At 43.9% G+C, this 23,111-nt stretch overlaps 1 protein-coding gene across 1 annotated transcript in view; it reads right to left on the bottom strand.

The window, feature by feature from the left end:
- The window catches only part of ptpro (protein tyrosine phosphatase receptor type O), a 163,819-nt gene that overhangs the window by 89,748 nt on the left and 50,960 nt on the right, over nt 1-23,111 (bottom strand). Inside the window, 1 exon segment of the mRNA XM_070896667.1 lies at nt 721-1,000. Coding sequence (XP_070752768.1) covers nt 721-1,000 — 280 coding nt within the window.

Here is a 23,111-nt window from a genome sequence, read left to right as displayed (position 1 = left end):
CAACAGTAAATATGTTCATTGGTAATTACATGAATCCAGAAAACCCAACACCAAAGTTCCTGAATGTGCTGAAATTTCTAAATAAATGTCAACAGGTATTTTAGTTACTAGTTGACAAGTCATCAACTATGCGTAAGTGGGAGTAGAATGTCAAATTTTGAAGTTCTTTGACCAGATTTGATGTGGTAAATAAGATATTGTCAATGTCAACAGCAGGTTTCGGTGACACTTTCTTGTGTTGAGAAGAAATGTTATTGAAGCAAAGTTTAGTCAAATAAACCCAAATATGATTCAACAAACACAGGCTGCACCTCCCCGCCAACCCCTCCCCCAATATATTCCTGTTTGGGATTTTCATGTAATTTAATACTAACTGTTTTATATATCACGTCTTCTGTGATGTAATTCGGCAGCAAATTGTCCTTCTATGAACACCACTTGATGCCAGACACTGGAATTTCCTTGACAATTGTAGCTAAACTGAGAACTTACTAAATGCCAAATGCAGGAATCCATTTTCGAAAGACATTGCATACAGTAACAAATGACAGAATGTGCTCGAATCTGGGCATCCAGACAATGGTGAGAAACCAGGTTTCATTCTTGTGGCCTAGGTTACCATCTGAGCCTCCCAGGCAGGTTACTCATTCCTAGGCACCCATTACCCTGTATTTAACTTACCGACGAGTGTAATAAATTTTTAAAAAAAGAGTTGCTTACTTGTTAGTACAGCAACTAAATGTACCGGCTTAACAGTTGATTTTGAGTTTCCGGTCAGGAGGGTAACCAAGTAGTAGATCCCATGGTAAGAAGCATTGAAGACCACAGGAGGAGGGAGTGAACTGTTGAAGTCTTTGAACTGGAGTTTATAATTGGTCAGGTTAACAGACTGTGTAATCTTCACATAGTAAAGAGAGGATCCATTAGTCACATCAGATGGCTGGAGTGACACTATGATTTTGTTGTCATCACTAACAGTGGCAGAGATTGCTGCAGCACTCTGGATAGAGGAAATAAAAGAGTAAGCATTAAACAATAACATTCCTGAAATCGTGATTTTCACACAAGCAAGTGTACAGTATGGTTGATTAAACGGTTAAAGGAAAACCATCCCTCTGTATAAATACTTAGGACTTTGAAAAAGAAAGCATTTATTCAGATGTAATCACATTGAACATACATGCAAGGAGGGAAGAAATCAGCACAAAATTTGCGAGGTAATGTCCAGTTGTATACACGTCAAGTGGATTCAAAGAACTGGAAAATTCAGGTCAAGAGTAAAGGACAGAGCCCTGTACACTGGAACAGATTATCAAAGTGGAGTTATCTTGCAACCCGGATTCATTCCCTAAAAAAAAAAGTTTGCTTCAAGTTCACGATCAGCTATCTTTTTGAGATCAGAATGAGTGAGCTTATTAAAACAAACTTAAACCAATTACTAATTAGACTTTAAAAACTTTATAAAAGAGCGTATTTTATATATGGATTTCAAATATTGGGAAGTTTAGTTGAGAATCCTGCACTTCACTACTGCTGTATTTAGTGATGTCATACCTGAGATTTTTGTCAATTAAAACCACTGGAGATAAACAGACATCTCTAATTACTATATTTTTAGATGTACATTTTTCCACAACATTTATATACATAGACATGTATTACAACGTGATTTGAAGGGTGGAAGATGCCTGTGTGTGAGTTCTTTTAATGCGGGATGGTCGTTGCACACCAGCTACCGCACGGGCTTAGCAGAGCAAGGTCTTGGTCCAGTGGTAAGGGGGTCCAAGACGACTGGAGACCAGGCACTACTGTATGGGCCTAGTTGCTGATGGTGGGATGCGAGCCGTAAGCTCGACACTGAGCAGCGCCCTTCGGTGAGATGGTGAGAGGTCCGAGGCGTGGAAAGTGGGGTTGAGAGATTTGAGGTAATGCTTCCCTCTCCCAGGTATTCGCTCCTGACTGAGGGCAGGCATTGGGATGGCCAGAGGTCCACTTCGTGGAAGTGGAACATCCCCACCGGCACCTGGGAATCCCTGGTCCAAGACTGCCTAAAGTAGAGGAAGAGCATCCGGGAGGGCCTCGAGTCTCGTCGCCGAGAGCATGCAGAAATCAAGCGTAGATAGCGGAAGGAGTGTGTGGCAAACCAGACTCCCCACCCACCCTTTCCCTCAATCACTGTCTTTCCCACCTGTGACAGAGACTGTAATTCCCGTATTGCACTGTAGTCACCTGAGAACTCACTTTTAGAGAGGAAGCAAGTCTTCCTCGATTTCGAGGGACTGCCTATGATGATGATGATGACAACGTGATTGTAATGAATGGGATAAAATTGCATACAAGAAGGTTTTGCAGAGATCGGAATAGTTATCGCATTATATTTGAGTGCAGTACATTACAATAGTGTGTTGCTGTGTTCTTATCTGTGAAATCAAAGTATGGAGATATTTTGTGAGGGGCCGATGGGATGAGCAGGTGTAGAGATGAGTGAACCTGAATTGTGGCACTCCCAAATTCTGGTCATTAATTGTAAGAATTACACAATCAGGAGTGGCACATATCAGGTGCACTGATCTGCACACTCGATCTTCCGATCCACACTTTAGAGCAAGGGTCGACACCACGAGCTTCAGCCCCAAAAATTAACCCGAGAGTTTCAAGGGAAAAAAAAATGGATCTCTTCACAATCACTGAATGCTGAAAAAAAAAGTAGGTCCAGATATCAATAATTGCTTCTTTCATACAATCTGTCATGGTCATACTCAACTGAAAGTTATCAAGGCCAACTCAGTCTGTGACAGATGAAAGTTTCTTATGTTAATTAGTTTGAAATGTCCCTATTAAGTCTTATTTTTAAAAAATTGGAAATAATGCTGCTTTAAGCTACAAGTTCTTGTGGACTTTACTATTTGTTGTAAATGGAGGTTGCAGTGGTCAAAAGGTAGAGGGCAAATTCATCCATTCTGTGGCCCTAGTGAGGAATCATGCTCAAGTGAAATGCAGGTAAAAGATGGTGCCACACTGCTGTAGCTCCACCTTTGACCCACAATGCATTGGAGTTTGGCCTCTCACGGAACGTTTCGGATTGGTGGACATACTCTCGTTTGTAGTAGTACCTTTCAATGCTAATCAGGAGCGAGTCAGGGGTAATTCAGTCAGAGGGTGTGTACTCAATGCTTCATAGATCAAGGTTACTGCAATGTATATCATAGCTATGTGTCAAATGGTTGTGTCTCAATCCCCACTGCTCTTATGTTTAGGGTACAGTGTGGCAGACTCAAGGTCTTAAGGATGAGGAAACAATGGTTTATTTGTTTAGTAGGGAATGTGTTCGGACTGTCACAACTATAGTACTATTTTAATTAACTATTCTATGATTTACATATTATATCTATTTATCCATAAATACCAATTGCATAACTGTGCGTGCAATGACAAGTACCCCCAAGGATTTATGCTCATGTACACACAATGCAACATTGGTTTTCTTCAGAGCTATGAGAACCCACCGGCACCAAAAGTAGAGCCCTAGACTACACTGGACGATGACTGTGCCACTGATTCACTGACCAGGCCCTGTTGGCAAGCACAGTACTGGAGTGATGCAGGAATATTTTGGCACAAAGTGTGGCAACATGTGACGGACAGCATCAACAGTTTCCCCGCAACTCAAGCCTTGACTGGAGGCCCAGAGGAGGTGCGTAACAAGGAAGCGTACAGGAAGGCACATCATGAATATTACTGTAAGGGAGGAGCTATATAAAGACATAAAAGGAAGTTGTAGTCATTAAAGATATATGCAAGAAATGCTGTACTGATGCATACACGTTAGCAAAGATGTAGCAAGTAGATTATGAGGGGTAGAAATAGCACGGTTATGTCAATTACATTAGAGATGGGATGATGGGAAAGTGAATACAGCTCAGGAATGAAATGATCGTGTCTCAGTCTCCGTTGCTCGTATGTTTAGAACAGTGTGGGGAACTCAAAGCTCTAAGGAACTCTCTCTGTATGAGGAAGCAATGGTTTATTTGTTCAGGAGGGCGAATTTAGAATTAGGACTGCTAAACTGCAGGAAGGGGCAGAAAATGTTTATATTTCACAGCGAATTGATCATACACAAGTGCGTAACTGTGTGTTACTATAATATAGCCCCTCAAATGGGTGTGAGCTAAAGTAGTCCTAATACAGCATTGACTTCCCTCTCAGAGCCAGGAGAACCCAGTTGACTATCGGCTGCACCCAAAGAGCATCACATACCCGAGCACCAATCACTACTCACACTGTAGGCAGGCACCAGCACCCATTCTCGCTACATGAGAAGTAGATAGTGGTGTTGGCAAGGAAGCACAGAGTGAGGCACTGAGTGCTCGTGCTGAATCAGATGGCTTTGGACAGAAGCCTACTATGGTGAGTGCTCCAACTCGGTTATATTGGGATGTGGGCCTTAGTGGTCATGCTTTAAGCTGAGGTTGGTGTATCAGCCGGCCTGTTGAGCAGTCACTTGCCTCGTCACAAAATACTGGAAGATGTTATGGGTAACGTGCTGCTGCCACCTACAGGAATATTGTCATCGAGCACTAAGTGGCTACACTGCAGTCTACCATTGTCGGCACCACCAATGCTGCCTGCAGTGGAGGCCGCATTCTGACAAACCTCAAGTACAGCAGGGACATTGCTCACGAGCCCTCCCACCCCTCCATTAGAGGCTTTGGAGTCCAAACACTCAAGATGCTGGCATCAAATCAATAACTAGTTAGAGGAGACCATGATAGAGGGATTTTGAAATACAGGTATCACGATTCCCACTATTTTATATTCTCTCAGATCAGTGGGCATGGCAAGCAGATATCTTTCATCAGTGGCCTGGGGAATTTATGCTACTAGTTGGCACTCATGCCAACATCACTTAGCACTGCAACAAGGGACAGTAGGCACTGTCTCTGAAAGCACCGAACAAACTGGAACAGCTCTGACCTGGAGTGAAATACTCATTTTCCCAATGCAAAATGTTGCACAATTTCTTCACTGATGATCTTTAACTAGTTCAATTAGCTTTTGTTGCTGCTTTTTGCAAGTATTTTACACAATTTTTGAGGGGTTTAGGATGCTCACAGTTTCAACATGAATGAATTTATTCATGTCTACCATTGGCCAAGATTAAATATTGGGGCCAGAACACCAGTTCTAAGAGTGTAGATGCTTCAGAGGATTTTATCGATAAAACAGCTACTAACTCCTCCAATAGACCTCTAGTTAGATACACCACTCTGCTTAACTTACACAGTGCTCCACTTAGAGCTGTTACTTCGATACAGAATTTATACATTGACATTAATAAATTTAGGTTGTTCCAGTAACTTGGCACAATGGTTACTAGATCATGGAACATGTCCAACACATTTGTGGAACTGTCCCAAGAAGAGGCTGAAATGGGAATTAACCAGACTGAAAAAGATAAATTAATCTTTAAGTAACCTCATTCAATCAGATGCCACGAACGGTGGATCCTGGTCAGATGAATAACATCATAATCCTGAATCCAAAAGTTCATATATCTCCGAGGTGTCTGCTGTGTCTCAATGACCTGACTGAGAAATGATCAAACTCATTGTTCAGGTTGCTGAACTGGCATTCTCAGCAACTTAAACCCAGGATTATGGGGGAGAAATTCACTATCGCCCCCTTTGGGGCACGAATTTCTGAAAGTTTGAAAAGTTAGTGCCAGGTGCTAAAGATTTCAAACTTTAAAAAAATTTGGCGTTTACACTCAAAGGAGGAAGTGGAGCGCTAAATCAAGCATTACCGCAGCAGCGGGGCAGAGAGTTCAGCAGCTCCTTGCCTCCCTTAAATGTTCTGCTATGTAAATGGCACCTACCTGGACCACCAAGGAAGCGGTGATCCTGCACGATCAGAGTGCGGGGCTGAACGTTCGCGGGTAGGAACCAGTGAAAAAAATGGCAACAAGAAAGGGAAGTTTTTTTTTTACTTACCTCGGCCACCTTGCCTTTAATTATCGCCCCAGAAGCGGCTGGCCTCCCGATACACACCTCCTGCAGCTGTTGGTGCTTTTGCCCGGCAATGTTGGGAGCGGAAGTCAATTTTGGGTCCGGGGCGAAGTGCATGACGATGACATCATGATCACCGGGCGCATGAGATCGGGGCGCAGTGCCGTAACGTCGCTGCTATACTCCCGCCGAATTTGGCTGGAGTCAACGTCGCGTCGCACTGAATGGGAAGCACAAAGGCCCCCAATTTCTCCCACTGTGAATTTCATCATACCGTCATTCAGCCTCTTAGCATATCGATTGATTGCCCAACATGCAGAAAAAACTTTACTGATCTGAATAATAAGAAGTTATCATACGGAGAATAAAACCCTGACCCCATGGGGGAGTTTGATCTCCGACCCTGGGGGGTCCGACCCTGGGTAGGGAGGGCGGCTGATGTGGGGGGACTGGGAGGAAACCCTTCTGGCCTTCCCGGCCTACCAGGATTGCTCCCCGAGGCTGCCCTTGATTCACTGCAGCTGCTGAAATCCCGAGCCCTGGGATCCCCGGCCAGCCACAGGTTAAATCCAAGGCTTCTAGCCACATTATCATGTGCCTCCTGGCAGCGGATTTGTTGCCCGCCTCCATTAAAACTGGAAGTGGGTGGGGTTGGAGGCAGGGTGGGGGTGGGATTCAGATTTCTAACACTTTAATCTCCCAGCTGATACAAAGCCGCCTGTTTTTTGGGTTAACATTCCCCCTCAGTATCTCCCAGACAAAACATTCATAGTTCTGTTTGATAATCCGAAGTTGGCCACTTTCTTGGATGCTGGCCAAAGACACCAAGATTAAAGCTCAACAAGATTAGTATCGCACATAAACACTGAATTCCACAAGTCGGCAAACCTTTTTGATTTGATGTGCAAGAGTACAAGGATGAGCTGTTGGATTATGTTCTAAGTGGCAATATCAAGATTAATCCCAGACTGCACACATCTCACATATTGTACATAGATTCCCTTTTGCACTGTAATAATGGATGGCTCGGGGTCAGAGACAATGGAGGAGAGGCGGTAATTTCTGGTGACACTGTAATGATGCGCTGGAGCCGCTGACAAGAGATTTACAGCAGCCGACATAACGAGGCCAAAACTGGCATCATCCACTTCGATGGCAGGAAAATTGCTTTGCAATTTAGTGGCTCTTAATGGATGATGTGCTGTTGTGTTCTCTCTTTGTGCATTTGAAAGAGAATAAATCAATGCTGGTTCCGCTTCCTTAATCACAGGCAAGGACAGGGAGATTCAAGTGTTGCTTGGCAGTAAATGACAAATACAACCTCTCCATGCACAATAGTCGTTATCAAATGGAAACATGCTCCTGCGTTTACAGGGACACATGTTTGAAAATGGAGCACAGGAATTCATTACAATTCTAGTGTATGAATGTGCTCATTAATATAACGTACAATCTATCAACAATACATGTGGTAATACTTCATAAAAGTCCTAGGCTTTCATCTTGAAATGATCAAAGCCATTTCTGTATACATGATTAATCACTGAGCCAATCCTGTATCGTGATAAATATAAACAAAAATAAATCACAGAACTTTCCATCAGAATTCACTCCAGTCATTCAGATTGACAAGAGTACTAAAGTTGCCAATTGCCAAGTATACAATCTACATTAAAAAAAAGGAATTTGCTTTTATAACATCTTTTATGTCCTCTCGATGTCCCAAGGTGCTTTGCAGCTAAGAAGCTTTTTGTTGAAGTATATTCACTGTTGTATTGGCAAATATAGCAACCAGTTTGCGCACAGCAAGGTCCCACAAACAGCAAATCAGATAAATGACCAGTTATTCGGTTCTGATGGTGTTGGTTGAGGGATGAATGTTGGCCAGGACATTTGGAAGAGCTCCCTGTCCTCCTTCAATTAGCACCATGGGATCTTTTACATCTACCTGAACAGTTGTCAAGGCTTTAATTTAATGCCTGATCTGAAAGACACCACCACCTCCATATTCCGAACTCTTAGATCTGCAATGGACTTTCAACCAAGGTTATGTACTCAGGTTCTCCAATGGGACTTGAACCCACAACCTTTGAACTCAGAGGTAGGGTTGCCACTCTGGCTGACTTATTCATGGAGGTTTGATCACATGAGGCTTGATCACGTGTTCCCCTTGCCCTTAGTTTGGCATTGTTATTGTGTATACCTTATAAAGGTATAATTGCTCAACCATTGGTAGCCGTGCCTTCTGTTGCCTTGGCCCCAAGCTCTGGAACTCCCTGCCTAAACCTCTCTGCCTCTCTTTCCTCCTTCAAGACATACTATTGTGTATGTAGGCACTCTGTTAATGACTCCACAAGACAGGGTATGGCACTTGAAGTGTACAGACTGTAGTCCTTTATTGCAGCTCCTAGAGTGAGGACACCAAGAGGTGAGCTCCCTTTTATACTGGGTTACCTGCAGTGTACAGGTGACCCTTAGGTCTCCAGCAGCAGCACCCTCTGGTGTACAGATAAGGTATATACAGGGTGAAGGTACATTCAGGTCGAGTGTTACAGTACATCAGTGGCATGCATACATAACACATACCTCTTTGACCAAGTTTATGGTCACCTGCCCTAATTTCTACATATGTGCTTCGGTGTCAAATTTTATCTCATAATACTCCTGTAAAGTGCCTTGGGACATTTCACTGTGTTAAAGGCGCTATATAAATACAAGTTGTTTTTGGTTCCTGTGCAGTTGAATGAGCTTATGAATGGTACCTTACCACCCCCGAGAGTTGTGCTCTTTGATCCTCCACCATCCTTGAGAAGTCATTAGAATCTCAAACAAAAGCAGGAAATGCTGGAAACACTTAGCAAGCTCAGCAGCAATTGGCGTCTCTGCCCCACACACAGGCGTTGCAAGTTGAAGGCTGGGAATCTAAATGCCAATTCACCCTCGACTTCAGTGAAAGACGATGTGGATAATAAATTTATTCGGAGGGATGGGGGGGTCCCAGCAGTGGTTTCCAATCATGCTAGCCCCCAAATGATCAGATAGTTGCCTCATAGGTAGACTGAGGCAAAGATGCAGTTAAAGTGAATGAGTGGGGGGGGGGGGCGGGGGGTGGGTTGTGGAGGCAAATAAAAAAAAAGGAACTGATTGGAATAAAAAAAGTTACAAGTGCTTACCTTAAAATGAAAAGTTACACCAAGTACTTATCTAAAATAGGTAGCACTATTACTGCCGAGAGTGCTCACACTCCCACGGGCACCAGTGCGACCTAACTACTTGGCTCGAGTGGAGCATTACCGGTGGCATGGACTGGTTGGACGAATGGCTTGTTTCTGTGTCATATATCCTATGTAATCCTATTGTAAATCTGCTGACAGAAACACACCCACACCTGCTTGTCATGGGTCTGCCTCCTCCCATTGGTGCAGTGGTGCTGCCTATTAATTCTTCTACTTATTTTCTCCCGGGTTACCCGGGGAGATCTATCCCTGATTCCGGGAGACTCCCGGACCATCCAGGAAGGGGTTCGCAATCCTACTCTGAGGTGAAGCTGCTATCAATGGAGCCAAACTGATACTTAAAATATAAATCGAAAATGTTAGTGGATGCTATGTGCCATTGCTCATGGCAAATAAACTATTTTATAAATGCAGGGGCATCAGATCAACAAACGATGGAGTAAATTTTCAACAATCAATTCTGGGAGCCTGTGATTGTAACAGTCAGTGCAAGTGTCTTGCTGCAAGCACATGCACAGCTTGCACAGCGGGTCTGTTGGATTGTGTGCAATGCTGCAGGAGCTTTTTAAAAGCAATGTAAAAAGAAAGACTTGCATTTATATAGTGCCTTTCCCGACCAACGGACGTCTCAAAGTGCTTTGCAGCAAATGAAGTATTTTTTGGAGTGTGGTCACTGTTGTAATGTGGGAAAAACATGGACCACAAACCATTTTTGGCTAATGAAACAAGTAGTCAGGTGGGCAAAAAAAAAACACAGCCCACTGCAACAAAAATATTGAGGCAAGAAATTGCATTTCTGGGCAGGATCCGAATCCCACAATTTAATGGCCGGCATGAAATGAATGTGGAGAAGGTTGCCTAGGTGAGCACTGCAGCACATCTTTCCCAGATGAGAGCAGTGCAACATGCGTTCCTGGAAGTGAAGGCCAGGGTTAGAACCTAGGAATTCTTCTTAAGTTGACCCGCTAAAAATCCGGCTAGTGTGACCGAAGTGGCAGCACTAGTTAGGATGTTCAAAGCAGTTATTGGAGGAATCAAAGCATCAAATCTCTTTTCAATAGAAAGGCAATACATGACCGTGACATCAAACGCCCACAGTGATTGGATTTCCACGGAAATCTTATCAGTGAATCTTCTTGAATTGCAGTCAATAATTTATCATCTCTTTGAACAAGGCTAATTAGAGTAACAATTGATTCACGTGCATAAAAGTCCAAACTGGTAAGTGCTGGTTTGCTTGTCTCCAGGCAGAAGCAGGCATGAGTGTTTACGGCGTTAGTTTGGTGTCGTTCCATTTGTTTATATTTCTAGCCCAATTTTGTTAACTGTCGGAGCAGATGTAGTCGGTAACACTCCAACTGACAGAGTGACCGGCCTGAGAACAATAAAAACACTGAAGCGTGTTCCATTCGCTCCCCTCCTTTAATTCAATGATCCACTAACGAAATGGCAGCCTGAGAAATGACACTCTCTCGGGCCCTGTGACCCGTAGTTATGGAGTTAATTAGGGATAAAAAGGTCAAGGAGGAGTTTTACTCTGGGCCCTCCTGGTGTCAGCAAAGGCTTTGACAGTAAGTGGATGATTCATCCTGAACAGTTCAGGAGAGGAACTCTCAGTGACAGCAGTCTCAAAGTGGTCATTGTTCTCTAAAGGGTGTTCTTGCAGTTATTACAGCAGCACAGCTTTTCCAATGAGAGCTTCTCAAGTTTATCATCTCAGCACAGCCATTTCACAGGTAGCCAGTGAATGGGTCATCAATCGGAAACGTTAACTCTGTTTCTCACTCCACAGATGCTGCCTGGCCTGCTGAGTGTTTCCAGCATATTCTATTTTTAATTGGATGCAGCAGTTGATTCCAGGAGAGAAGTGGTTAGTAGTTAGGTAACTACTAACGGGGTCAAGAACGGGGGAACACTCAAAGACACCGAGGCAGTCAGGGCCCACTGGAAGGGGCACTTCGAAGATCTCCTCAACGAAGACTCTGCCTTTGACTCGAGTGTTCTCGACTCCATCCCGCAGCATGCTACTCGCCACCACCTCAGTAAAACCCCAACACTGCACGAGGTAGAAAAAGCCATAAGACAGCTTAAGAACAACAAGGCTTCGAGAGCGGATGGAATCCCTGCTGAGGCACTTAAGTATGGCGGAGAGGCACTACTGGCATGAATACATGACCGCATCTCTCTCATCTGGAGGGAGGAGAGCATGCCGGGAGATCTCAGAGATGCAGTGATCGTGACCATCTTTAAAAAAGGGGACAAGTCTGAATGCGGCAACTACAGAGGAATCTCCCTGTTATCGGGCATTGGGAAAGTCATGGCTAGAGTACTCCTCAACGGCCTTCTCCCCGTGGCTGAGGAGCTCCTCCTGGAGTCACAGTCCGGATTTCGTCCCCCACGGGGCACAACGGATATGATTTTTGCAGCGCGACAGCTGCAGGAAAAATGCAGGGAACAGCACCAGCCCTTATACATGGCCTTCTTCGACCTTACAAAGGCCTTTGACACTGTCAACCGTGAGGGTCTATGAAGCGTCCTCCTCCGTTTCGGATGCCCCCAAAATTACTTAATAGAAAACAAATGTAACTCTTTTTCTAGCAGCAGGATTTTACTGGCAGAGCCTCTGACATATGAGGAGAGACTGGATCAACTGGGCCTTTATACATTTGAGTTTAGACGGATGAGAGGGGATCTTATAGAAACATATAAGATTCTGACGGGACTGGACAGGTTAGATGCGGGTAGATTATTCCCGATGTTGGGGAAGTCCAGAACCAGGGGACACAATCTTAGGATAAGGGGTAGGCCATTCAGGACTGAGATGAGGAGAAACTTCTTCATTCAGAGAGTTGTTAGCCTGTGGAATTCCCTGCCGCAGAGAGTTGTTGATGCCAGTTCATTGGATATATTCAAGAGGGAGTTAGATATGGCCCTTATGGCTAAGGAGATCAAGGGGTATGGAGAGAAAGCAGGAAAGGGGTACTGAGGGAATGAACAGCTATGATCTTAACGAATGGTGGTGCAGGCTCAAAGGGCCGAATGGCTTACTCCTGCACCTATTTTCTATGTTTCTATGTTTCTGTGGCATTGCTCAGCAAGTCGGAGGCAATGCTCTTGTAAGAGGTGGATGCACATGTCCAAAGATGAATTCTGGCCTGAGACAGCAAAGAAAAAAAGTGTTAATAATAATTTCTGAATTCTTAGAACAGAAAATGGCAGATGAAGTAACCATCTAGTTTATTCTCTCTCGCTGATACTCTCTGTCTTGTCTCTCTCTCCCTCAGTAAAGTAAATAGCCTTCAAGTAAGTTTTTACAGGAAAAAGTATTTAAAGTTCATGCTCTGTTTTGTTTGGAAATCATTTGTAAGAACAAACAAATCTGAGGAAAGATTCACTTTGATTTGCGTGCTCTGAGAGCAACATACACCGCACAGACTGGCATTTTGCTAACTGTAGAAACAGATATAGTCGGTTACTCTTGGCTTTTCAGAGTGGCTGAGGCCTCCTAGTAAAAATGTTCGGAAAATGCTCAAAAACACTCGACTATTTTAGGGGTGATTTTAATCTGCTAATTGTGAACGTGATTCCTTATAGTTTTACATTACAAACTTCATCTTCAACATTTTGTTTAACCTGCATACATCAAACTGAAAGAAAAAAGTGAGTTGGAAATGTTTTTGCTTGGAATTCTACTGATATTTACACATCTGTTTGACTCACTCTCCCCTCGATTTGGAAGGTAATGGTTTCAAACCCCACTCCAGGACGTGAACACATAACATGGAATGACTCTTCAGTGCAGTACTAAGAGTGCTGCATTGTCAGAGAGACCGTTTTACAGATGAAACATTCTATTTGCCTGTTCAGGCAGACCTCAAAGATTTCAAATGGCAAACGTCTCAAAGACGTGCCAATGAACATTTATGTTTTGCTGGTATAAGGCGCTCAGAACCAAATCAAATTTACTTTGCAAATTCATTAGAAAGCCAAGAAAGCAGAACAAATTAAAAGGTTTATTTTCATAAATAAATTACAAAAATAAAAGAGAGAGATTTACCTCCAACCCAATTATCAATTTCACTGAAACAATTTGGAACTTGAACTGGTCTGAAGACGCATGAGCACAAAGCTATGTCATAAGTCAGTGGTACAGGGCTCTTGGTATCTCGATGAGCTTGCCCCAGCTCTTTTCAAGTCCTTTGTATTCCCTCCATTATCTTCACTCCTGCCTCCTCCAAAGCCACACTTCCGACTTCAGCCAAGAGGATTGGACAGTTTGAAATATGGACTTTTTCCACGGACAATATTAATGGTGCTCCATGGTTCAGCAATAAAAGGTGTACTTAGCTGGATCATGAGAAGAAATATTAACTGTCAACCCGACTGGATAAGTCTGAAAACTCACTTAACCAGGACTGCTGAGTTAGAATGCCAGTTATAAATCCAACTCCAGACTCAGTCGGCATTAACACTACAGCTATAGTATTGGTGTGAAGCTTTACACCAACACTGCAGGTAGGGTAGAAGTAATCTGTATCTGGAGTGTAACTTGACTCCTTGGAGGCGAGAGTCTTCTACCACTTCACTCCAGCATCAGATGGAACCTGAGCATTTGACCTATAACGACAAACGTACCGACAGTACATGTGCAAGTGTAAATTTCACGAATATATGCTTCCAGTGCCAAGCCTTGCCCATCGGAGGTTTTTTGCGACCTCTCCTTATCCCATCACCTCCCCGCAAATGACCCCCCACCCCGACCACAATTTACCATCCACGTGCACAGAAAAGGGGACGTGCCCACGGCAATTGGTGCAAATTCACGCACACATTTCTGATATGCTCTCCTGGCACATCTGTAAAATGCATCCCGTAGTGTAAATGCACATTAATCTACCAAAGTTGTAATGTGGTGCTCAACTGGTTTCAATCAGGAGCTATCAGCTTTCATTCTATGTCTTGTACACAGAATTGCTGGTGGCTACCTAATGATGCAGCTTTTAACATGACTTCTTCTCCAATATATATGATTGCCTCCACTGTGTCCGTATCCAGAAGCTACTGGACCAGTGATGGTTCATTATGGAAACATTTCTCAATACCAGTCTCCTCACACCTCGGGCTAATATTTATCCCTCAACCAACATCACTTAAAAAACAGATTATCTGGTCACTATTTCATTACTGTTTGCGGGACCTTGCTGTGCGTGATTGGCTGCCACATTTCTATATTACAACAGTGACTGCACTTCAAAAGTATTTCATTGGCTGTAAAGAGCTTTTGGATGTCCACAGGTCATGAAAGGTGCTATATAAATGTTATTTTTCTAATCCACATTGTTTCCATGGAGAAACACAACTGATGTTTTAGATTAATTATATTTAACTTTCATATTTTTAATCCATAAACCAATGTTCATAGTCCTTCAGTACCTTCGACAGCATGTGCCACAGAAATCCCTTTACGTTCTGAATGTTGGGTTCTTGCAGGACTGTGAACAAGATGCAAATGGCATCGCACTGCTGCAAAATTGCTCCAGCCATAATACTACATTATTGATTCGCTACTAGATATTAAAGATTAACTTGAAAAATATTACTTTGAAAAACATGAAAGTCTGAAACAAGTAAAATATTCCATTAACGTCACTTAATACATCCAAGTAACCGTCAATATATTTTTCCGCCAAGAAAATCTCCCTATGACTATTGTTAAGAGTTCTTTTTCAGGCTGCTGTAAAATCCTCTCTCCTTGTCTCATGATGTGGGCTCAGATTGCGCAAATAACCACACAGTTCAGTCTGAAAGCACTGATGTAGCAGCTAGAGCATTCTAAGGCATAGTTCGACTAGCGCCAAGGACACAGGGTGTATACCATCAAATAAACCTCGTAAGGTTCTCAACAAAAAAACTACAATTCAGCTCTGCTGTTCTGATTTATATAAACCCCTCCTGTTTACATAACATAAGAATTAGGAGCAGGAGTAGGCCATTTGTCCCCTCGAGCCTGCTCCGCCATTCAATGGGATCATGGCTGATAATCTACCTCAACACCACTTTCCTGCACTATCCCCATATCCCTTGATCGCCTTAATATCCAAAAATCTATCGATCTCTGTCTTGAATATACTCAAAGACTGAACCCCCACAGCTCTCTGGGGTAGAGAATTCCAAAGATTCACCACCCTGAGTGAAGAAGTTTCTCCTCATCAGTCCTAAATGGCAGACTCTTTATTCTGAGACTATGACCCCTGGTTCCAAATTCCCCAGCCAGAGGAAACATCCTCCCTGCATCTACCCTGTCAAGCCCTGTAAGCATTTTGTATCTTTCAATGAGATCACCTCTCATTCTTCTAAACGCTAGAGAATTATAGGCCTAGTCTACTCAATCTCTCCTCATAGGACAATCCTCCCATCCCAGGAATCAGTCTGGTGAACCTTCGTTGCAGGTACAGATGCTGCCCTTATACAACAGTGACAATTCAACAGAAGTGTTCAATGTATTGCGTTAACCTTCCTATCACTTCTCTCCTGCAGGCAGCAACTCAAGCTGGATAAAGCTCCAAGTGGGAGTGGGCCTCCAGTACCTCACCCAAGTGACCATTCATTACAGAGTGACTCCCATCATGTCTCCCTCTCCTTCTAGATATAATCACAAATATTATTAGATTCTTATAAAGTGAAATGTGGGTCAGGCTTAATTGAAAAGTATCAGGTAAAGTATTAGTACTGTGTAATTACATCATCTTCGTTCTCGCAGTTGAATGTTGGTGTGAAAGCTGTGTGCACTCCAGTTGTTACCATGAATATGTGTAGAAGAATATTTCTATTTAATTAATAAACAGTAAATTTTACTAATAGATTTCCTGAGTGTCTTTTACAAATTGCGGCACAGTCCATAACATAGTAGGAATGCGGTTATTCGATCCAGTAGGATTATCAGCTTGCTCCAAGGTGCTGGGAATTCTGGAGATTAGAGTGATGGTGTCAAGGTTCACAACTAATTGCTGAACTTCACTCACATCTGGACTGTTCATTGAAATCTGCAGTTATCAACACCTTCACCTCAAAGCATGAATTCCTCTTACTCACCGGTCAATAGGTGCCACATACTATTCTTCAGCATTAAACTATCATTTCCAGATAAGCAAGTGCAAGTATCTCGACTAAAATGGATGAAGTGATTTAGAAACATAGAAACATAGAAAATAGGTGCAGGAGCAGGCCATTCAGCCCTTCTAGCCTGCACCGCCATTCAATGAGTTCATGGCTGAACATGAAACTTCAGTACCCCCTTCCTGCTTTCTCGCCATAACCCTTGATCCCCCGAGTAGTAAGGACTTCATCTAACTCCCTTTTGAATATATTTAGTGAATTGGCCTCAACTACTTTCTGTGGTAGAGAATTCCACAGGTTCACCACTCTCTGGGTGAAGAAGTTTCTCCTCATCTCGGTCCTAAATGGCTTACCCCTTATCCTCAGACTGTGACCCCTGGTTCTGGACTTCCCCAACATTGGGAACATTCTTCCTGCATCTAACCTGTCTAAACCCGTCAGAATTTTAAACGTTTCTATGAGGTCCCCTGAACTCCAGTGAATACAAGCCCAGTTGATCCAGTCTTTCTTGATAGGTCAGTCCCGTCATCCCGGGAATCAGTCTGGTGAATCTTTGCTGCACTCCCTCAATAGAAAGAATGTCCTTCCTCAAGTTAGGAGACCAAAACTGTACACAATACTCCAGGTGTGGCCTCACCAAGGCCCTGTACAACTGTAGCAACACCTCCCTGCCCCTGTATTCAAATCCCCTCGCTATGAAGGCCAACATGCCATTTGCTTTCTTAACCGCCTGCTGTACCTGCATGCTAACCTTCAATGACTGATGTACCATGACACCCAGGTCTCGTTGCACCTTCCCTTTTCCTAATCTGTCACCATTCAGATAATAGTCTGTCTCTCTGTTTTTACCACCAAAGTGGATAACCTCACATTTATCCACATTATACTTCATCTGCCATGCATTTGCCCACTCACCTAACCTATCCAAGTCACTCTGCAGCCTAATAGCATCCTCCTCGCAGCTCACACTGCCACCCAACTTAGTGTCATCCGCAAATTTGGAGATACTGCATTTAATCCCCTCGTCTAAATCATTAATGTACAATGTAAACAGCTGGGGCCCCAGCACAGAACCTTGCGGCACCCCACTAGTCACTGCCTGCCATTCTGAAAAGTACCCGTTTACTCCTACTCTTTGCTTCCTGTCTGACAACCAGTTCTCAATCCACGTCAGCACACTACCCCCAATCCCATGTGCTTTAACTTTGCACATTAATCTCTTGTGTGGGACCTTGTCGAAAGCCTTCTGAAAGTCCAAATATATCACATCAACTGGTTCTCCTTTGTCCACTTTACTGGAAACATCCTCAAAAAATTCCAGAAGATTTGTCAAGCATGATTTCCCTTTCACAAATCCATGCTGACTTGGACCTATCATGTCACCATTTTCCAGATGCACTGCTATGACATCCTTAATAATTGATTCCATCATTTTACCCACTACTGAGGTCAGGCTGACCGGTCTATAATTCCCTGTTTTCTCTCTCCCTCCTTTTTTAAAAAGTGGGGTTACATTGGCTACCCTCCACTCCATAGGAACTGATCCAGAGTCAATGGAATGTTGGAAAATGTTTGTCAATGCATCCGCTATTTCCAAGGCCACCTCCTTAAGTACTCTGGGATGCAGTCCATCAGGCCCTGGGGATTTATCGGCCTTCAATCCCATCAATTTCCCCAACACAATTTCCCGACTAATAAAGATTTCCTTCAGTTCCCCCTCCTTACTAGACCCTCTGACCCCTTTTATATCCGGAAGGTTGTTTGTATCCTCCTTAGTGAATACCGAACCAAAGTACTTGTTCAATTGGTCTGCCATTTCTTTGTTCCCCGTTATGACTTCCCCTGATTCTGACTGCAGGGGACCTACGTTTGTCTTTACTAACCTTTTTCTCTTTACATACCTATAGAAACTTTTGCAATCCACCTTAATGTTCCCTGCAAGCTTCTTCTCGTACTCCATTTTCCCTGCCCTAATCAAACCCTTTGTCCTCCTCTGCTGAGTTCTAAATTTCTCCCAGTCCCCAGGTTCGCTGCTATTTCTGGCCAATTTGTATGCCACTTCCTTGGCTTTAATACTATCCCTGATTTCCCTAGATAGCCACGGTTGAGCCACCTTCCCTTTTTTATTTTTACGCCAGACAGGAATGTACAATTGTTGTAATTCATCCATGCGGTCTCTAAATGTCTGCCATTGCCCATCCACAGTCAACCCCCTAAGTATCATTCGCCAATCTATCCTAGCCAATTCACGCCTCATACCTTCAAAGTTACCCTTCTTTAAGTTCTGGACCATGGTCTCTGAATTTACTGTTTTATTCTCCATCCTAATGCAGAATTCCACCATATTATGGTCACTCTTCCCCAAGGGGCCTCGCACAATGAGATTGCTAATTAATCCTCTCTCATTACACAACACCCAGTCTAAGATGGCCTCCCCCCTAGTTGGTTCCTCAACATATTGGTCTAGAATGTAATCTCAATATAGCATTCTACGAACAGGAGACAAAAACAGAGCAGTGAGTTGCACAGGGGAAAAGAGCAGCTTGCATTTAGATAGTGCTTTTAATGTAGAAAAATGCTCCCAGGTGCTTCACAGAAGTGCAATCAGACAAAAATCATCACCTAACCAAAGGAGCAGATATTAGGAGGAGCTTGGTCAAAGAGATGGGTTTTCAGGAGGGTCTTAAAGGAGGACCAGGAGGGTGAACAAGCACTAGGATGTAGGGAGGAAATTCCAGAGGTTAAGGTCTAGATGGCTGAAGGCACGGCCACCAGTGATGGGGTAAAGTGAGAGATACACAAGAGGCCAGAGTCAAAGGAAGCAGAGTCAGTTTCCACAGTGTATGCTGAAAACCCCCTCATTTTACCCATAAGGAAAAGGGCTGTGGGATCGGTCTGTGCTGTGAATTGAAACCGAGACGGTTTGACCTTGCAGAGCAGTGATTGGACGGGGGAGGACACTGGAGGGCCAATGGTGGGACAGAGTCAGCCCGAAGCATGGGGCTTTCAAGCCAATGGGAGAGCACTTGCTCGAAAACTTTGGGACTGACTCATAGCCATTATCGGGCTATTGTCTTCCCCATGTTTACACTATGGAAGGAAATTATGCAGACCTTCAGAAAACTAGGGAACCCAAAACAAACCAAGGGCCTACACAATGGCTACAGGAGGCCAACGCAATCAACACCCACTCAAACCTTGAGTAGGTTAATATCAGTGGAAAAAACCCGCAATAATCTAAAACTGCTGCATTTTTCAAAATCACAAAGCCCACCAATGGGAAAGATCAATTTCAGCAGGAGAGGCAGACTGGATAATCTGGCTATAAAAAGGGGTTTCTGACATAGTGTGTGTGCTTCCCTGCTCTCGTGATCCAACAACCAGGAAGCCTCTCGACAGTGAAGGAAAACCAGTGTCCGAAGACACCGAAGATAGAAGAAACAAACCACCAGACTGCAGAAGGCACAGTAGTGAGTATAATCTCTGGTCCCCGGAACTCCCAACTCAGTTAGGCCAGAAAAGGTGGGAGGTTGGGCATTGTACTGCTAAACTTGTGTAAAGATTTTCGTTGTGTCCGTTAGTGGGATTTAGGGGGATTGTTTTGTTGGTGTATTGCTGTTTGTTGAGATACACCTTGTCAAATAAATTGGAAGCCTAAGTTCCTCTTGGAATCACCTTGTCTCAGTTCTATTGTATTACATCTCCTGATCGTGAGTCTTATTATCAGAACAGTATAAGGGAAGCTAGGAGCGCCTCGAAAACGCTCAACTGTGTGTCACAGGCTAGGGAAGAAGGGGTTAGGAGTGTTTGACACTCACAGGTGCCTCACAGGCTAGGCATAAGCTGTGGGGACGCACGAGTCTCAAAACCCTCTTCATAAACTGTGGACACAGTCTCTCCAGGGGTGTTCTTGCAGCACTCGGGGTACCTCACAGGCCAGGCATAAGCTGTGAGGGCAGAAGCCCACAGAGAGACACCCAAGGCACAACAACACTCCCCGAGAACCTCTTACAACACCCAGCTCTACCTCACTACCACTTCTCTTGACCCTTCCACAGTCTCTAAACTGTCAGCCTGCTTGTCCGACATCCAGTTCCGGATGAGCAGAAATTTTCTCCAATTGAATATTGGGAGCAACGAAGCCATTGTTTTCGGTCCCCGCCACAAACTCCGTTCCCTAGCCACGGACTCCATTCCTCTCCCCAACTCCTGTCTGAGACTGAACCAGAATGTTCGCAACCTTGGTGTTTTATTTGACCCTGAAATGAGCTTTCGACCACATATCCACAGCATAACTAAGACCGCCTATTTCCACCTCCGTAACATTGCCCGTCTCCCCACTTACCTCAGCTCATCCGCTGCTGAAACCCTCATCCATGCCGTTATTACCTTTAGACTTGACTATTCCAACTTCTGGCTGGCCTTCCACATTCTACCCTTCGTAAACTAGAGGCGATCCAAAACTCGGCAGCCCGAGTCCTAACTCACACCAAGTCCTGTTCACCCATCACCCCTGTGCTCGCTGACCTACATTAGCTTCCGATTAAGCAATGCCTCGATTTCAAAATTCTCACCCATGTTTTCAAGGCCTCATCCCTCCGTATCCCTGTAATCTCCTCCAGCCCCACCAGAGATGTCTGCGCTTCTCTAATTCTGTCCTCGAGCATCCCTGATTATAATTGCTCAACCACTGGTGGCTGTGCCTTCTGTTGCCTCGGCCCCACGTTCTGGAACTCCCTTCCTAAATCTCTCTACCTCTCTTTCCTCCTTCAAGATGCTCCTTAAAATATATCTCTTTGACCTGCGCTAATTTCTATTTATGTGGATTAGTGTCAAATTTTTATCTCATAATACTCCAGTGAAGTGCCTTGAGACGTTTCACTATGTTAAAGGCGCTATATAAATACAAGTTGTTGTTGTTGAATTAAGAGTTTGGTGGTGGGTGTTGAAAGGCAAGGGGAAATTAGGGATAGGGAGAGGCGCAGTGAAGAAGAGATTTAAAGAACCGAAAGACTACAGCGAGATAATTAATTCTAAGCCAGTCTCTCTTTCTCTCCTTCAGTCATGCCTGGCCTGATGCTCAGCCCCAACTTCTCTGTGACCCATTTTGTAGCACCTTTCAGACAGCCGCTCTCCAACCAGGAATGTACTGCCTCCCATCATTCAGACCTCAAACCCCCCAAATCAGAGACTTTGTTCATCTACTGTCTCGTTTCACACTTGCATCTACAAAAGGGTTCATTTAAAATATGTTTTTCTATAAACCTGTTTAATGAACTCCTCTGCCAAAATTGCTTCCAAGATGATCCTGGAAAGCAAAGATAATCTTCAGTTCCTTTTCATTGGCTCAATACCCATTTTTTTGATAGTGACCCTGGGAAGTTCTTAGGAATGTTTTATACATTAAAGGTGCTGTATAAATGCAAGTTATTTCTTGGTCCTTTACACTGCTCAGGCAAAATCTGGTACTGTAAATCAGTTTTGAGGCAATTTGTGTAAACTTCCTGTTGGCTTCTCGAAACTTTTTTCCAATTCATTTTTCAGGCTAATATTGGGGAGTAAAATTCCAAATGGTGAAAAAAGAAATACTTGTATTTATATAGCGCCTTTCACAACCACCAGACATCCCAAAGTGTTTTACAGTCAATTAAGTACATTTTTAAAAAAAATGAGTGTAGTCACTGTTGTAATGTGGGAAACGTAACAGCCAATTTGTCACAGCAAATTCTCCCAAACAGCAATATAATAATGACCAGATAAAGGAGCGTGCGGCAAACCAGGCTTTCCGCTCACCCTTTCCTTCAACCACTGTCTGTGCCACCTGTGACAGACACTGTGGTTCTCATATTGGACTGTACAGCCACCTAAGAACTCATGGTAAGAGTGGAAGCAAGTCTTCCTCGACTCATAGGGACTGCCTATGATGATAATAAATCTGTTTTTTGTTATGTTGATTAAGGGATAAATATTGGCTTGGACACTGGAGATAATTCCCCTGCTCTTCTTCGAAATAATGCTATGGGAATCTGTTACGTCCACTTGAGAGGGCAGATGAGTCCTCGGTTAACATCTCATCTGAAAGGCAGCACCTCCGACAGTGCAGTTTTCCCTCAGCACTACGCTGGAGTAGAAGCCTAGATATTTTTTGTGCTCAAGTCCCCGAAGTGGGATTTGAATCCACAACCTTCTGACTCAGAAGTGAGTGTACTACCACTGAGCCACTGCTGACACACAGTTCACATATAAACACCTGATGTGCTCGGAGTACATTCCTGGGCATTAACCCGTTTAAAGGTGCACTTATCTCAGCAACCACATTCTCTGATCAATGCTCTTGTTGAGTGAAGCTGGTTGCCAAAAGCCTCGCCTTGTAAAATATTACCTATGAACTCAATTTCCATCTCTCCGTTTTTTTAAATTATAAGGCACGCAGGAAGATAGAGGCAATGCACAGTGGGTTGGAGATGGTCAGAGAGATGCTTCAATATAGGTAGCTGAGAGGGAAGGTGGGGTGAACAATCGAGTCAGGAGTGGCTGGGATGGGCGGGAGATTGCAGAGGTAGTTGGGAGGACAGGACCTGGATGTAACCATTGGAACATTGGGCTGTGTCAAGTTCAGTCACCTAGCCTGTGTGGGGAACCACCATGAGGTCCACAAAGCACTCCAACGCAGGTGAATGGGCAAGGTTGGTGGCGGGGTGGGTGCTTGGAAATGGACTGGAGTCAGGGAATCACTCGGAAAGTGCAGACGAGG

This window comes from Pristiophorus japonicus, chromosome 13 (assembly GCF_044704955.1).
Source record: "Pristiophorus japonicus isolate sPriJap1 chromosome 13, sPriJap1.hap1, whole genome shotgun sequence".
Taxonomy (NCBI): domain Eukaryota; kingdom Metazoa; phylum Chordata; class Chondrichthyes; family Pristiophoridae; genus Pristiophorus; species Pristiophorus japonicus.
This window is presented reverse-complemented; position numbering and strand designations above follow the sequence as displayed.